Genomic DNA, 18,435 nt, shown 5'->3' on the forward strand with positions numbered 1-18,435 from the left:
ACCAATACATTTCAGATAAAATTTTTTATCTAGCATGAAAATTTTGGGCGTCACAGGTTTTCGCGGTTTGTGGGCGGTAAAGTGGGCGTGGCAAACTTTTTTTTAGATCAATCGATAGGTATTGATGAGAACAATACATTTCAGTTAAAATTTTTATTCCAGCATCAAAACTGTAGGAGCCACAGTTTTGGGCGGTTTGTGGGCGTTAGAGTGGGCGTGGCTCTATGCTGAAACAAACTTGCGCTGCGTAAGAAGCTCAGGAATCTGCACGCCAAATCTCAATAGCCTAGCTCTTATAGTTTCCGAGATCTCAGCGTTCATACGGACAGACGGACAGACGGACATGGCTAGATCGACTCGGCTAGTGATCCCGATCAAGAATATATATACTTTATGGGGTCGGAAACACTTCCATCTGCCTGTTACATATTTTCCGACTAATCTAGTATACCCTTTTACTGTACGAGTAACGGGTATAATTATTGTTTGGTTATAACTTTTTAATGAACGGACAGACGGACATGGCTAGATCGAATCGGTTAGTGATCCTGATCAAGAATATATATACTTTATGGGGTCGAAAATGCTTCCTTCACATACTTTCCGACGATCTAATATACTCTTTTCCTCTAAAAGTATCGTGTATGAAAAGTCTGCAGTAATGTACATAATTAAGATAGAAATCAAACAAATATTATCAAATAATATTGACTTAACACATCATATGAATTTTTAATGGATACTTCAGAGATTAACGCACAGCCAGACTTGAATTTTTGACAGGAACTATATTATGAATCGAGCCATGTGTTGAGGTCATACCCGTGATGGTTACAAACTACACGTCGGTAAATTTTAGGCGATTATGTTCAATAATGTGTGAAATACTACGAGAATCAAGTAAAGTAGAGTAAAATTTAGACCTTGGAAAATGTTGAATGTCAAAACATTCTTACAGATTAACATGAGGACTGAAAAAGGGGCCTAGGAATGTACGCTCTAATAAATCTTAAGCTGGTTTTTAGTATTCTTAAGCAACTATTTTGACCAAAACTGTATTTGCGTGTGCGTCCGCCACTTGATCTGTTCCATCACTCTATGGGAGCACCGTACACTGACAACTTCCTCGCAAATTGATCGGCTGTGTGTGGCAGTGACAAGCACATAAAAGTAAATACGACATGATATTCACCCCCAGTGTCATGCCCCAACTCCGGGTTGTCTGCCATTGTTTGTCGAAAAGGACCCTCATATGTGGGGCACTGGCCAAGGAGCATGTAAAAGGTTAACACCCCCAAACCAGAGGGCCGAACATCCAACACCCAACACATTTAAGCTCAATTTGTACTAATTAATACTGAATTCGACTCCCGGCAGGGCAGCAATTGAGTTTCTGTAGTGGTGTTCCCATTAAGAGCTTCAGCCCATTTGAATGGAAGCCGTCAATTGATGTCAAGGTGAATGGGTCAGTCGAGTGATAGGCACTTACCACACAAAGCGAAATAAATCCGAATTAGATCGACACAGAGCAAAAACACCAACAGTTTAATGGCGGCTTCAAAAATTTTGTTGGCTTTACATTTGTTTTATTTTTTTTAGGATTTTTTTTATGGATTTTAAAAATGTTTAATAAAATGTATTAAAATCATTTATTTAATGAGTGATAGAGATAAGTCTTCGACCCTATAAAGTATTAATATTCTTGATCAGGATCACTAGACCTATCTTAGCTAGAGAGTTGGAATTTCATATTTAGAGCCTTAGCTTCTGCTTAGTTTATTATCTGAATGAGCCCACAACGTTAAGCTTGGATACCGTCCACAGTTGTAAAGACTTTGAAATAGTGTATTTGACATTTTGTTTCGCTTATCAACACCAATCTACACGTCAAAAATTATTCAATTATTCCATAGGGTTCAAATTTGACATTAAGATTCTACTAGTGCCTACTAAGCCCATGTTCCCTATCCGAGTGCCACGCATACTCTGTGGCGTTCTCCCTTGCTATGACTAAAAAAGAGAAATATTTTATCTGTCTTTAAAATATTAACCAATCAAGATAAGACTGGTCAGCATTCATTTGCCCTTAGTGTCGTTTTTCTTGGAACTTTCTAGTCAGAGACCCATTACTTTTACTCTAGGAGTAAAGGGTATACAAATTAACAACACAATCATATAGCTTTTACAAATAAATATATGGATCCTTAAAGTCGCTTACTTATTGTTAGTTACTTATTGTTGTGTCAAGGGCTATTTAAAATATTAATATTAAGATTTAAATTCGGTTTCATTAATCATCCACAAAACTTACATATGTGTTTCAGGTTATTGGCCACTTGGCTTTACTTGGTGCAACATTTATGTGACCTGTGATGTGCTGGCCTGTTCCTCCAGCATCCTGCATATGTGCTTCATAAGTTTGGGACGCTATCTGGGAATACGGAATCCATTGGGCTCGAGACATCGGTCTACGAAACGATTGGCTGGTATTAAGATAGCCATTGTTTGGGTAATGGCCATGATTGTATCCAGCTCGATAACAGTCCTGGGTATAATAAAAAAAGTTTGTAAAATGAAAGTTGTTTTTACATCACTATCTCGTGTACTCAGGTCTTGTCAACGAGAAGAACATTATGCCTGAGCACAACGTCTGTGTAATAAACAACCGCGCCTTCTTCGTTTTTGGATCTCTGGTGGCATTTTATATCCCCATGCTCATGATGGTCACTACTTACGCACTCACCATTCCCCTCCTCCGCAAGAAATCACGTTTTGCCGCAGAGCATCCGGAAAGTGAACTCTTCCGCAGGTAAGAGTATGTAATATTGGGTTGCCCAAAAAGTAATTGCGGATTTTTTAAAAGAAAGGAAATGCATTTTTAATCAATTTTAGAATGAACTTTAATCAAATATATCATTTCCATTTTGTTCGATAACCTTTATATAGTATAGTATACTATACAAATACATTTGCCTCTTATTTATTCAAAACTCTTGATGGTGGCGATAAACCCAGAAAAAAATAGTACTTAAAAATTTGTAATAAATGTAAATTGTAAATTGTAGCTTTAGGTAATGGCTTACCCTACTTTTAAGGTTAATAGTAGACAAAATTTAAATTCCAATGAGTGCTTTAAAATAAGTCCATATGTCCAAAAAAAACAAGGAAGAACGCTATAATCTAGTACCTCGACTATCAGATACCCGTTACTCAGCTAAATAGAGATATGCAAGCAGCAAAGCGAGATTAAAATGCGCCACCTACCAGAATTAAGCGTTATGGGCGTTCGAGTGGGCATGGCAAATTTTTTTTTTAATCAATCGATAGGTATTGACGAGACCAATACATTTCAGTTAAAATTTTTTATCTAGCATGAAAATTGTTGGCGTCACAGGTTTTTGCGGTTTGTGGGCATTAAAAGGGGCGTGGCAAACATTTTTTTGGATCAATCGATAGGTATTGATGAGAACAATACATTTCAATTAAAACAAGGAAGAACGCTATAGTCGAGTACCTCGACTATCAGATACCCGTTACTCAGCAGCAAAGCGAGATTAAAATGCGCCACCTACCGGCGGTATACAGATTTAAGCGTTATGGGCGTTAGAGTGGGCGTGGCAAATTTTTTTTGGATCAATCGATAGGTATCGACGAGACCAATACATTTCAGTTAAAATTTTTTATCTAGCATGAAAATTGTGGGCGTCACAGGTTTTGGCGGTTTGTGGGCGTTAAAGTGGGCGTGGCAAACTTTTTTTGAGTCAATCGATAGGTAATGACGAGACGAATACATTTCAGTTAAAATGTTTTATCTAGCATAAAAATTGTGGGCGTCAAAGGTTTTCGCGGTTTGTGGGCGTTAAAGTGGGCGTGGCAAACTTTTTTTTAGGTCAATCGATAGGTATTGATGAGAACATTACATTTCAGTTAAAATTTTTATTCTAGCATCAAAACTGTAGGAGCCACAGTTTTGCCGGTTTGTGGGCGTTAGAGTGGGCGTGGCAGTCTACTGAAACAAACTTGCGCTGCGTAAGAAGCTCAGGAATCTGCACGCCAAATCTCAATAGCCTAGCTCTCATAGTTTCCGAGATCTCAGCGTTCATCCGGACAGACGGACAGACGGACAGACGGACATGGCTAGATCGACTCGGCTAGTGATCCTGATCAAGAATATATATACTTTATGGGGTCGGAAACGCTTCCTTCTGCCTGTTACATACTTTCCGACGAATCTAGTATACCCTTTTACTCTACGAGTAACGGGTATAAAAACTGTAGGAGCCACAGTTTTGGGCGGTTTGTGTGCGTTAGAGTGGGCTTGGCAGGAATCTCAGAAATCTGCATGCCTAATCCCAGTATTGTAGCTTGTATAGTTTCCAAAATCTCAGCGTCCATACGGACAGTCGGACAGACGGACATGGCTAGATCGACTCGGCTAGTGATCCTGATCAAGAATATATATACTTTATGAGGTCGAAAACGCTTCCTTCCGCCTGTTACATACTTTCCGACGAATCTAGTATACCCTTTTATTCTACGAGTAACGGGTATAAAAATTTGTAATAGACTAAAATTGTAGTTTTAGGTAATGGCTTACCCTACTTTTAAGGTTAATAGTAGACAAAATTTTAATTCCAATGAGTGCTATTAAATAAGTCCATATGTCCTATAAAACCAGAAACTATAGAATTATAAAAGTAGAGTTTGCTCTTGCCCCCAGACACAGTCCTTGGTCTTGCCGGGAAACCTGCATTTGGTTTTGTAGACCGGGGATCGATTCTCACCGCGGACAAAATAAAAAAAAAGGAAGAACGCTATAGTCAAGTACCTCGACTATCAGATACCCGTTACTCAGCTAATGGGACCAAAGGGAAATGGAGATATGCAAGCAGCAAAGCGAGATTAAAATTCGCCACCTACCGGCGGTAGACAGATTTAAGCGTTATGGGCGTATAGGTATAGGTATTGACAAGACCAATACATTTCAGCTAAAATTTTGTATCTATCATGAAAATTGTGGGCGCCACAGGCTTGGGCGGCTTGTGGGCGTTAGAGTGGGCGTGGCACATTGCTAAAACAAACTTGCGATGCGTTACATACTTTCCGACGAATCTAGTATACCCTTTTACTCTACGAGTAACGGGTATAATGATTGTTTTTCAGAAAGATAAAATATTCACTTAGCCAAATTCACTATAATAAACAATTAAAATAAATAAGTTGTAATACTATGAGTAAGTTAACATTTTTTAATGTTTAGGTCATAAACTACCTTATTTTTAGGACATATATTGGACGTTTCATACCAACCCGGCCACCCCCGTTTTTTTTAAAGTGCACAGCACCGTTTTGAGATTAAAGCAATATCAACGTAAAGGAAGTTTACACTAGAACTATTATGTCTGGCAAACGAAAGACACGATTTACAAAAATCAAAAGCAGTTGTATTTACTCCTACATGGCCGGTTACGAAGAAAAAAGTGGATTTTATTTAGCCATAGATGAGCACTCAATAGCATATTTTAAGTCTAAAAGAATGATTTCAGTTCGATTTGTTTTATTTTCTAAAAGTATATACGATTCCTTGACGTATTTTTATACCCCTGCAGAGGATATATTGATTTCAGTCAGAAGTTTGCAACGCAGTGAAGGAGACGTTACCGACCCCATAAAATGTATATATTCCTGATCAGCATCACTAGACGAGTCGATCTAGCCATGTCCCTCTGTCCGTCCGTTTCTACGCAAACTAGTCTCTCAATTTTAAAGCTATCGGGCTGAAACTTTCCCAAAAGTCTTAATTCTTGTGCAGGTAGTATATGAGTATATCTTATAGCTCCCATAAGAATAATCGGAAAAAAATTATTAAAAAAATAATATCTTTGGTGTTTTTCATCATATAACCTCCTAAGCTTGGAAATAACATTTTTTAATTAGTTTTGAATTTCAAATTAAATTTAATCAAAATCGGAAAACTATATCATATAGTTGCCATAGGAACAATCGGAAAATTGGTGGGAAAATAATATGAAACAAATTATTGCTTTGGTATTTTTTAACATATAACCTCCTACGCTTGGAAATAACATTTTTTAACTAGTTCTAAATTTTGAAATTAATTTTATCAAAATCGAACGACTATATCATATAGCTGTCATAGGAACGATCGGAAAAATGGTGCGAAAATTGTATGAAACAAATTATAGCTTCGGTGTTTTTTGACATTTTATCTTATACTATTGGGAATATCATTTTTTGTATTTTTAATTTTAATAACTATAACTGCAAGGGTACACAAACTTCGGCTTGCCGAAGTTAACTTCCTTTCTTGTTTACAGTAAGCAAGAACAGAACCCTGTGAAGGATAGATTTTAATCAAGATTTGAAAAGGTTAAATGTTTTTGCTCAAGTAGTAGAAAGCGACCCAGAAAAATTATGAATAAAATCATACTTGTCCTAAAAAATAAATAAAAAAGGACTAAAAGTTAATTTTTAGGTCGTGCATTACCCAAAAATTAAAATTTTGTATTTTTGCCCTATTTTTTAGGTCACGATTGGTCTAATATTTAGGGTCATTGTGTGCCTTAAATTTTTGTATTTTACTCAAAAATATTTGACAGCTACAAACCTATTTAACTAAATATGTATGTAAAATGTTGATGTTGGACATAACCAAATAATATAACAATTGCTTACAATTACTATTTTAAGAAAATTATGTTTTAATATTACAAAATAAGCTGTAGAGGTTGACGAAAACCGATTGAAAAAACAAATCCACAGCTGAGCCATATTATTGCCAAATTGGTCAGATATAGGTTCTAATAATTTGGTATTTTCAAATAATGTTTAATGCTTACTTATAATGTTATTATATTTGTTTATTATAGTGAATTCATATAAGGTAATATTTTATCTTCCAAAAAAAGTAACATTTTAATTTTGCCCGCGGTGGGAATCGATCCCCGGTCTTCCGCGCGAGAATCTGATGCGGACTAAATACGTCTGATATCTTTTTTAATTCAATATTATATTTCAAATTATTAAGGAAATATTTAATATGTTTCTTAAAAACTCTCCTCGTATCAGAGGCAAGCGCCTTACAAATTCCGCACTATGTAACACAGGAGCGTGTAAGTTCATGCCAATTTCTAACTTCCTCAAGATTTAAATGCAATATTTTACAACTTCATTATATTCAAAATGCACATGTTCTGTGCGACGATAGCATGACCTTTTCAGCTCACTTTATAACATTAAAACATGGATTTTCTTAAAACAGTGCATTAAATAATTATAAGCAATGCAATTATTGTTTGACTAGGTTCAACATTAATATCTAACAGACATATATAGTTTAAAAGGTTTTTAGTTGTCAAATATTTCTAGGTAAGATGCCATTTAAGGCTATTAGGGTATTCCTAATCTCAAAAGAAGGCAAAATAGTGCAAAAATTGTGTTTTTAGGTAGTACATGACCTAAAAATTAACTTTCGTCTATTTTTAATTTTTTAGGTTAGGAATGACCTAAAATTTTGTTTATCTTTTTTCTGGGTGTACAATGTACCATGAACAATGTACATTGTACATACATATTTTATTAATTTACCTAACTTTTTATATTAGATGAGAAAAAGTCGATAATGAAAGCTTATTGGAATGACCTTGGATAGAAAACTAATTAACAATTTTTAATAAAGATTTTTCTCTTTTCCATCTTTAAAAAGTCATTCTTTGGTTGGCCGGCTTACAGACATTACAGACATTTCCGGTACTGATTGGTTGCCTAAGGTCAATCGAAGCCCGACTAAGCGTGGCAAATTATCCTTAACATAATCAACCGCCAGTTTGTCCAGCCATCACGTTTTCTCTACCACGTCTCTGCACTGTGAAATGTCAGCTTAAGTCGTCGAGTGCCTTGCCACCTAGCGTGTATTCCTTTAGTTACTTATAAATTGTCCAAATCGAACAATTGTTGGAGTGTCGAGGGGTACTGATAATAAGAACTAAATTCCATCTAACTTTCCTATAGTTCTTATGAAAGCAACATGATATGGTCAGATTTTTATAAAATGAAATGAATATTATCATGGGAAAGATCCGTTACTCGTTGAATACAAAGTAGGGACTTTGAATAAAAGTTATGAAAAAAAACAAAATGAAGCCGTGAAAAAATTTTAAATAGGTGAAAAGTTTGAGAAAATTAAAAAAAAAGTGTATAAATTAAGCCGAATGTATCCATTGTCTGTCATAAAAATGAAAAATCAACGACCGTTATTGATTCATGTTAATTATTTTTTGGGTAAGACATTCCCAATACGACCAGGAAAATCGGGTTTCTCAAAACGGTTGGTTATGGTTATCTTATGTAAAAATTCTGAGTGTATCAGTTAGTCCTTTATTACATACACATACATATTTTTCAGGCTAGGTGGGCGCTTTACCATAAGACCTCAGCACAGCCAGCAACAGTTGTAGGTGCACAGCAGCTTCTCCAGAGGCAATAGCAAATTTCTGTCAATGAGCGACAGCATTCGCAACTTTAACAATGGAGGACGAGGGGTTGAGGAAGGAGCTGATGCCAGGAAAAGGTGCGTGGAGCCCGCAGAACGACCTTTGATGCAGCAGAGAACGACGAGCAGCAGGAGCATTGGCACGGCCAGTTTCCGCAATGTGGCCAATGGCAGTGGAGGAGCTGGAGGAAGTGAGTCTAAGGGAGCAGGCCCTGCCCGCAGCAGCTTCCGGTTCTCCGGAGGCGGCATTCTGCGGCACTCCTCGTCACCCGCCTCGAGCTGTCACTCCACCAACAAGTCACATTCGAGCAGCTTCTGGAGCAAACGCGGAGGCAATCCCAACCTAATGGACAGGTGAGTGGGATAACACTTGCTAACAAGTTAAAATCCATGAAACGATTTTAAGCCTGTGATGGTAAATTCTGATTGTGCTGAAAATGTCAGTAACATTTTTCTCGATGGCCCTTTTTTTTGTTCCAAGTTTTATATGTTAAATATCGAATTTCAGTCAGAAGTTTGCAACGCAGTGAAGGAGACGTTTTCGACATAAAATACATATGTACGAGTATATGTTGTTCTTGATCAGCATGACTAGACGAGTCGATCTAGCCAAGTCAGTCAGTCCGTCAGTTCCAACGCGAGCTAGTCTCACAGTTTTAAGGCGATAAAGCCTTTCCAAAAGTCTATTTTCTGTTGCAGGTGTATATATGGATATAGTTCCTATGGGAGTTCCTATAGTCTATATTTTCCGATTAAGCTTGTTCCGAATTATATATGTTCTACCTGTAATAGAAAACAGACTTTTGGGGAGGATCCATCGCGATAGCTTTAAAACTGAGAGACTAGTTTGCATAGAAACGGACAGACGGACAGACGGACAGACGGACATGGCTAGATCGACTCGGCTAGTGATCCTGATCAAGAATATATATACTTTGTGGGGTCGGAAACGCTTCCTTCTGCCTGTTACATACTTTCCGACGAATCTAGTATACCCTTTTACTCTACGAGTAACGGGTATAAATATGGCTAAGCATTGAAAAAAATGTAAGACAAGGAATTCGGTTTCAGTAAGTTTTTAGAACCTTTCGGTCTACAATCAAGTAAGCAACATTTTTTAATCTAGTCATATTTTTATTAAAAAGAAGTACGATTAAGTAATAAAGTTTTATACATGTTAAATTGGGTTTTAATTATATGCTAGAAAGAGAAATAAGTATTTGAAAATAAAAATGAAAAAAAAACAAAATAAATTACATGCATTTTATAAGTATACTTACAAATTTCCGCTCACGGGCATTAACACGGTGTATTTTATAAGACTTTTTATACCCGTTACTCGTAGAGTAAAAGGGTATACTAGATTCGTCGGAAAGTATGTAACAGGCAGAAGGAAGCGTTTCCGACCCCACAAAGTATATATATTCTTGATCAGGATCACTAGCCGAGTCGATCTAGCCATGCCCGTCTGTCCGTCTGTCCGTCTGTCCGGATGAACGCTGAGATCTCGGAAACTATGGGAGCTAGGCTATTGAGATTTGGCGTGCAGATTCCTGAGCTTCTTACGCAGCGCAAGTTTGTTTCAGCACAGTGCCACGCCCACTCTAACGCCCACAAACCGCCCACAACTGTGGCTCCTACAGTTTTGATGCTAGAATAAAAATTTTAACTGAAATGTATTGTTCTCACCAATACCTATCGATTGACCCAAAAAAAAGTTTGCCACGCCCACTTTAACGCCCACAAACCGCGAAAACCTGTGACGCCCACAATTTTCATGCTAGATAAAAAATTTTAACTGAAATGAATTGGTCTCGTCGATACACGATTTGCCACGCCCACTCTAACGCCCATAACGCTTAAATCTGTATACCTCCGGCAGGTGGCGCATTTTAATCTCGCTTTGCTGCTTGCATATCTCCATATAGCTGAGTAACGGGTATCTGATAGTCGAGGTACTCGACTATAGCGTTCTTCCTTGTTTTTAGTACGGACGGTCTTAAAATGGTAATCATGAAATCGTACTGTTTGTACTTGATTTTAGCACGGTGTTTTTCCCTAAGTGTAGTGAATATAGAATATATATTTATTTGATAAGCATGTTCGTCTGTCCATATGAGCACTGAGATCTCGAAAACTATAAAAAATGAAAAGATTGGGCTTACGCATAAATTCTAGGGGCTCTTGAGTAGCGCAAGTTTGTAAATTAAAATAAATTACATCGATCAATACCTGCCTAAATGCTGAAAATCGTATTAATTGCATTGTTATTTTAAAAGTTATGACTAAACTAAACCCCGCTACCGCTAGGGGCCATGGCGCTGGCATCGAAACTTGTCGGATTTCTTCGAGTTTTAACAATAGTTTCTGAGATATTAGCTCTATAATACACAATATCTAAAAAATATGTTTCTCGAAAATACCTCAAGAACGATTCTTTGAAAAAAGGTTTGAATGATACCAGCGTGTACAGGAAACCAAAATGTCTAGAAATGTGAACTCTTATGGTTAAAAACTAGTGTTATAGATTTGTACGTTAAAAATGCCGTTCTACGATGGCAGAGGCTGAGCAGAGCTATTCCTTATGTCCGCTTGATGGGACTTTGCCGAACGCTGTTTTAAAGCTAGAATAAAAGTTTTAACGCCTACCTAACGCCCGAAATGATATGTATGAACGCGCATATCTCGAAAACTATAAAAGCTACAAAGTTGGCAATACGGATGCAAGTTCTAGAAATTCCTGCGCAGCGCAAGTTGGTTTTATAAAAGTGTTACAACCACAAACCGCCCAAACCAATACATTGTGTTTATTGATGGGCATTATCCGCTTTCATTTCATTCTTGTGTTCATAAACACCGTCTCATGATTTCAACAACGCACTAAACTTGAAGATGAATTCAGCCTTAATGCGTGAAATGATTAAATCTGGAGTCCAAGTGAAAATGTATGGTAACCGCCCGGTTTCTCATGCTTTATGCGTGGACAAATCGGCTTTGTAGCCATCGATGGCTTCGATGAGCTGGCCAATGATGTGTTCACCGAATCGAAGGAGAAAAACGGGGAAAACATTTCCTCTCTTGATCAACCTGGTCTCCTGATAGAGACATATATGCCAAGTAGCCGTCCAACTTCAAGTAAGTACCTATATTCATTGCTTATAAACTTTTAGACGATGGTCATTTTTAATGATTTCACTTGGTGACAACAAAGAGGCGTTGGACAGACTGGAGATGCAGAACCAGAAGTTCCTTGGGGCTCAAAGGGAAATTGATGCCTCCTTGTGCAGAGCGTACGTGATGTTCTGTCGGAGGTTCGGGCCGCGACCCAAAGTTTCATGCGTTATTTTTTTAAATACATAACTTCAATAAGAGTTTTGTACCACATAAAATTTTTATTTATTTAAAACTGATTCTCAGTGGAAATCTATCTATGGCTTGGTTACAATGCCAGTGTCGTGGAAGGATTAACGTATCGCTCAATCCTATAGCAATTTAAATGTAGCGCTCATTATTTCAGTATTTTTTTATCGATGTTGTAACCTTCTAGAGGGATTATGTTGTAAACTAATTGCGGTCACATGAAATGGTGAATTGTAAGCCCAAATCTCCCGCTTTGAATTATTCTGATTGGAGGATTCAAAGACACTGGGAGGCAAGACTGCGGTACGTAAATTAATTGTTAAGATAAGGTTAAATCTAAAGCATGTATTTTTTCGACTAGAATAAAACACACACCACACAGCTTACGCTCTAGTTCTACGCTACAAGACAGTTTGATTCTTGTTTCGGTTCTAAGCTTCTTTAAAGTCAACTCCCAGAGGATCTCTACCGGTCGGCATCAGGCAGTCTGATGGTTGCTGGTTACTTTCAAATTCGTTGCTTGGCGTAAACTTGTCCTTTCTTATTCCCAAAAAGCTATAAAGTGCGGCGCAAGCGAAAGCAACAACCGAACAAATTTGTGGCCAATGTCTATTCTTTTGGCCAGGCATCTCCTTCGTCCTTTCAGTCGCCCACTACTATTCTTCCCGACCTAAGGTAGCAGTTTAAGGACTCTATCTCCGGAGTAAGATGTCCAGTGAATGGGTTTAGAAGTCACGGTAGTTATGGGTATGCACGATCTCCCAGGATAAGAAAGGAAATCTCTTTACTTTGTTTTTGGAAATCCGGAATAATTCGGGTGCGATCTTAAAAAATTGCAGATTCCTTAAAGACCGTGGCATCGTGGACACTTCTTGGAAACATCGTGATTACGTCTCTGATTTTACAAATATATTGTTTTAAAAATGTATAAATATATTGTACTAAAAACCAATACCAAAATATTTACTTAAGAGTCATTGTTGTCAACCACTGCTTGTATGACCTTCGATGTCCATCTTTTTCGATTAACAAAATCCATAAAGCCAATCTTTGGGGCTTTAACAGGATTGTGTGTTCCTAAATAATTGGTATATCACTTTTAATATAATTTTTAGATATACTTGAATGCTTTTTGCCGTCAATAGTTTTTTAAAGCCTGGAATTTTGGTACGAAATTAATGTACTAGCGATTTTTAGTATTGCTTTAACAACAATGTGAAAGTATTTATGGACAGTACTTTTTTGTACTCCAACTACATCCCCAATGACGCGATATTTGGTACAGATTGCAAATTTGTATATGCATATTGTCACCTGCTTTTCCAAAGGCATCGGAATTTTTATGAATGCGGTTTGTTTCGTAGTATGTCGCATATTTCAAAAAATGAAGCTTTGGACATTCATACTTTTTTTAAAAATCAAATTTTCATTCCTTGGCTCCTCTCAGCGGCTTTGGAAATTAGATTCCCGGCTCGCTTTTGACGATAAATTTTTTTTTCGATCTAAATCATCGCGCAAATAAAATCTTTGCTGGTCCTAGGATTACTGCCACATTGATCATAAACAGGTGGCTTGAGGGTATATGCGCGATACGCCCACGTAGACAAACTAGGTGTCGCAATCTTTCAGGAGATGTAGTGATTGCTCCTTTTAAAGCCACCAAGGATGTGTGGTGTGCGTAAAAAGAGGAAAAATTAAAAGTTTGAGTTAGCTCTAATTATAAATCAAACAAAAACACCTCTTAACGAGGTAAAAAGTAGTGGCGAAAGCGGTCATAACAAAAATTTGTGATATCAACAATTGTGAACAAAAATGATATTACATTTGATTAAATAAATTAACTATATTAAAAAAAACACCTCTTAACGAGGTAAAAAGTAGTGGCGAATGCGGCCATAACAAAAATTTGTGATATCAACAATTGTGACCAAAAATGATATTACATTTGATAAAATAAATGAACTATATTAAATTTATGATTTCGGCCCGCAACAGTAAATATTTATTTACCTGCACGTAAATTTTCTGCTGTAGCGTGCCGAATACATAAATTTAATATAGTTTATTTATTTTATCGAATGTAATATAATTTTTCGTCACAATTGTTGATATCACAAATTTTTGTTAAAAGCGCTTTCGCCACTACTTTTTACCTCGTTAAGAGGTGTTTTTGTTTGATATCAGAAGATTTTTTTTGCACAAGAGTTTAAGTACCTCAATACCATGACTAGGAGTCGTCCCCATGAATATTAAACTTTTTAATAAGAAGTTTTATCGCTTCAATTACCTATTTTAATAGCACAAGTTTGGAATCTCAAGGGCTGTATAGTTTCAGATTCAAAGAGAAACCTGTCGTTTCTTATATTTCCCGCCGAACTAGCGGGTTTTTCCAAAGAGGTAGAACAAATAGATCAAGTTTCCTATTTCGATTAGCTTCGTGCAAGTAAAGGACCCTAAAACCATAACAGATTTTCCGTTTGCAAAAATCTAATAAGAATACTTTTCATCAAAATGGTTTTTTTCTTGTTTATTCCAATAAGTATGAAATATTTCGTATACGGAGCTGAAACGAGTTGCACTTTTTATCGCTTATTATCTTCCAAACGGTAATTTTTAGGGCAAAAAGTGTTACATATCAAAAGTTGAGGAATTTCAAGAGCTATATGATTTGAAAATTAAAAAGAAATCGTTCTACTTAATTTTAAGAACATAGTCAAAAAGTGGTTTTAAAAAATAACTTTTTGTCATAACTCGAAATCTATTATATTCAGACAACTTTACTATATGAAGGGTATTTAGCAAATTAAATTATCTTTTCAGAGATACATAGCCCATTTCTGTATCATTAGTTGTTTAGATACTATAAGCATTTTAAATCGGGCTTTTTTTTTGAATTTTCCGCTAAACTGGCGGGTTTTTCCAAAAGTCGTAGAACAAACGTTTTCTAATTCAAGCTGCTTTATACACCCATAGGGTTTCCAAAACCCTAAAGCTACGATGGAAACGCTTTCTTCTGCCTGCTACATACTTTCCGACGAATCTAGTATACCCTTTTACTTTACGAGTTACGGGTATAACAAGGAAGAACGCTATAGTCGAGTACCCCGACTATCAGATACCCGTTACTCAGCTAAAGGGACCAAAGGGAAGAAGAAGAAAATCTTGTTTTTTGAATTACTTTTGAACGGAACATCGGATTTCAACAAATCAGGTGTTATTCGTCGCGTATTCTCAGTAAGAATAAAACCACCGAATCCAGCAGCTCCAATTTTCTAAATTTTTACTTTTACACTTTTACCGCTTTTTCTCCCAAACAAATCTATATTTCAAAAGTCTTGGTATGCAATCTTCTTAGTTAGTGCGATACCTTTCGATTGGTGTATCACTCGTTATGATTCTGCGGCTATATATAGTAGTTGTATTCGCACGCTCTCTTGCGCGCTTCGCCACTACGTGTACTGCCGTCCACAGTGATATATATATTTGCCAACTCTCCTAAATGGAGTGATTCTTTTTCTCAAGTAAATCTTTTAAGTCTTTGAAAAGTTTTAAGATTTGAAATTCGGATCTGATGTATAATCCACTGAGCAATGGCAAAACAAACCCGGTCTCGCTCGCTGCTAAAACGAAATTGATAAATAAAATGTACTTTTAATTTACTTACCAAATATATGTGTCGCCTAAACATGGGTTATTGTATTTCACGCTTTCAAAAGTTCACGAAACTCATAGCATACACTAAGTAATAGTGTTTATTACTTCGATTTTTTAATTTTGTGGCTTTATTTAGAAGTCTCAAGCACACTCACTGTGCGATTCGTCACTACGTGTACTGCCGTGTTACCAATGTGATGCCACAGTGATATTCCCACAAAAGGTGTCAGATAGCCCAGTTCAAACATTTCTCCAAGTTACAAGGGTTAATTAATTCCCGTCCTATTGCTAAGGGCAATCAATTATATATCTTTAAGCAATTAAATGCACATTAACAACAGACTCACAACACGATGTATACGTAATCTGGCGCGTATGGCGGCTCGGATATAAATCACTCATACGTCATGTGGTGCAGCGGAACACAAAATAAACACGAAACCGTTTGTCGCACAACTTCAGCTGCTGCCACATTGTAGTTGCTGGAACCATAAATACTGAAACACGAAAAAAGAAGCAAATTTCGCATTCAACATTGTTGCCAGCAGTCCAAACATGCAGGAGAAACCCCTAAAAGCATTCAAAATAAAAGGGAAGTGCAGTCAAAAGTGCCACACAAATTGCAGATGACTTTTCCTGCTGGTTGTCAGCAGCGTTTCGTTTCAGCTAAAAGGAATTGCAGGTCCGTTCTCGACTTAAGGCCCGGAAAAATGTGATGAATGTCACGATTATTCGCTGCGACTTTTGTACTTTTCGTATAACAAACAAGTCGCCAGATAAATGCATAAATTCCTAATGATCTACCAGTCCCATGTTAAAAAGAGTAAGATACGGCAATATATATACCAAAAAAGAAAAGAAACCAGTAAAAGTTCGTGAAAAATTATATGTTAAACATGTGACGTCACTTGGGCGTCACTTTAATATTTATTATACCCGTTACTCGTAGAGTAAAAGGGTATACTAGATTCGTCGGAAAGTATGTAACAGGCAGAAGGAAGCGTTTCCGACCCCATAAAGTATATATATTCTTGATCAGGATCACTAGCCGAGTCGATCTAGCCATGTCCGTCTGTCCGTCTGTCCGTCTGTCCGTCTGTCCGTCTGTCCGTCTGTCCGTCTGTCCGTCTGTCCGTCTGTCCGTCTGTCCGTATGAACGCTGAGATCTCGGAAACTATGAGAGTTACAATACTGGGATTAGGCACGCAGATTCCTGAGATTCCTGCGCAGCGCAAGTTTGTTTCAGTAGAGTGCCACGCCCACTCTAACGCCCACAAACCGCCCAAAACTGTGGCTCCTACAGTTTTGATGCTAGAATAAAAATTTTAACTGAAATGTATTGTTCTCATCAATACCTATCGATTGACCCAAAAAAATGTTTGCCACGCCCACTCTAACGCCCATAAACCGCCCACAAACTTCAAAAAATCGTAAGTATGAACGCAGATATCTCGGAAACTATCAAAGATAGAGAATTGGGATTTCAGATTTAGATTCCGTAGCCTTGTACGCAGCGCAAGTTTATTACGCGAATATGCCACGCCCACCCTAACGCCCACAAATCGCGAAAAACTGTGGCGCCCACAGTTTTGATGCTAGACATACAAATTTAACTGAAATGTATTGTTCTCATCAATACCTATCGATTGACTTAAAAAAAAGTTTGCCACGCCCATTTAAACGCCCACAAACCGCGAAAACCTGTGACGCCCACAATTTGCATGCTAGATAAAAAATTTTAACTGAAATGTATTGGTGTCGTCAATACCTATCGATTGATCCAAAAATAAATTTGCCACGCCCACTCTAACGCCCATAACGCTTAAATCTGTCTACCGCCGGTAGGTGGCGCATTTTAATTTCGCTTTGCTGCTTGCATATCTCCATTTAGCTGAGTAACGGGTATCTGATAGTCGAGGTACTCGACTATAGCGTTCTTCCTTGTTTTTTGACTTCTCTTGGCGTCAGGTTAAATTAGAAGGGGAAAGATTCGAATATGACCTTCAAAACGTTGAACGGTGTTGTTACGTTTCTATGTGTCAAGTTTTTTTTTGTTTTTTTTTATTTTTTCTAACGTGCAATTTTTTTGTTTAATACTATTCTAACGTGGGCAACCAGTAAATGTGATAATATAAAACGTGGGATTTGGGTTTTTCATCTATGGCAGGCTAGAAGAGTGGATCGCTGGTCCGCCTAGGTTCAGTGCCGGTCCAGGGGGTGGGTCCTTCGCAGCCTGCTGGTCCTCTCTCGATATTGTCCAGCAGGTTTATCGCCAGAGTGTGTGGGTGGTCATGCATGGATTTCTGCCTTCACCCATGGGAAGTTGAAAACATCATGGAGCATGGGCATTGGAGGCGACGCGAAGCGTTTTATTTTCGAACGCCTGGATGATGCTCACGTTGGATTTGCTGGCTGTGCCTCATAATTGGGTCCCATATGGTATTATATACCAGGAGCTTCGATGACGTTGGGAGCTTAGATCTTCTACCCATCAGCCATCGGCTTGGCGACGCTTCTTTGCGATGTGTGGTTTTGGTTAGGTTCTTATTTTGTGTTGCACAGCGTTCAAAATAAATAAAATGAATAACCATTTTTATATTCGGGTCAATATGAGTCGTGTCGAAAAAATCACATTCTTTCACTCATAGAATGCATTCCTTTGATCTCCCTAAAAATCCGACTTTTCGCCCGTGTATTTAGAAAATCGCCATAAAAGAAGATTTAAATTGGGAAGAATATATAATAATATAATATATGTAGGGTATTACAAATTAAAATGTTTATTTCGGGTATAGTTAAGTAAATTAAAGAAACAAAGGTATTTTATTTAAACTCCACGACTTTCGCACTCTATGAATGACGCGACTTCCTCTGCCAAAATATCCACATCAACTGACTTGCTTACATTT

At 37.4% G+C, this 18,435-nt stretch overlaps 1 protein-coding gene across 2 annotated transcripts in view; it reads left to right on the forward strand.

The window, feature by feature from the left end:
- LOC118878561 (uncharacterized) overlaps positions 1-18,435 on the forward strand; it is a 109,095-nt gene that overhangs the window by 48,301 nt on the left and 42,359 nt on the right. Inside the window, exons 3-5 of one of the 2 annotated variants that reach the window (XM_070995597.1) lie at positions 2,325-2,549; positions 2,611-2,809; positions 8,431-8,866. In XM_070995597.1, the coding sequence (XP_070851698.1) occupies positions 2,325-2,549; positions 2,611-2,809; positions 8,431-8,506 (500 nt within the window). In that variant the 3' untranslated portion in view covers positions 8,507-8,866. Of the gene's footprint in view, positions 1-2,324; positions 2,550-2,610; positions 2,810-8,425; positions 8,867-18,435 lie in introns of both variants that reach the window. The other variant, XM_070995598.1, reaches the window with a different exon arrangement.

This window comes from Drosophila suzukii, chromosome 3 (assembly GCF_043229965.1).
Source record: "Drosophila suzukii chromosome 3, CBGP_Dsuzu_IsoJpt1.0, whole genome shotgun sequence".
NCBI lineage: Eukaryota > Metazoa > Arthropoda > Insecta > Diptera > Drosophilidae > Drosophila > Drosophila suzukii.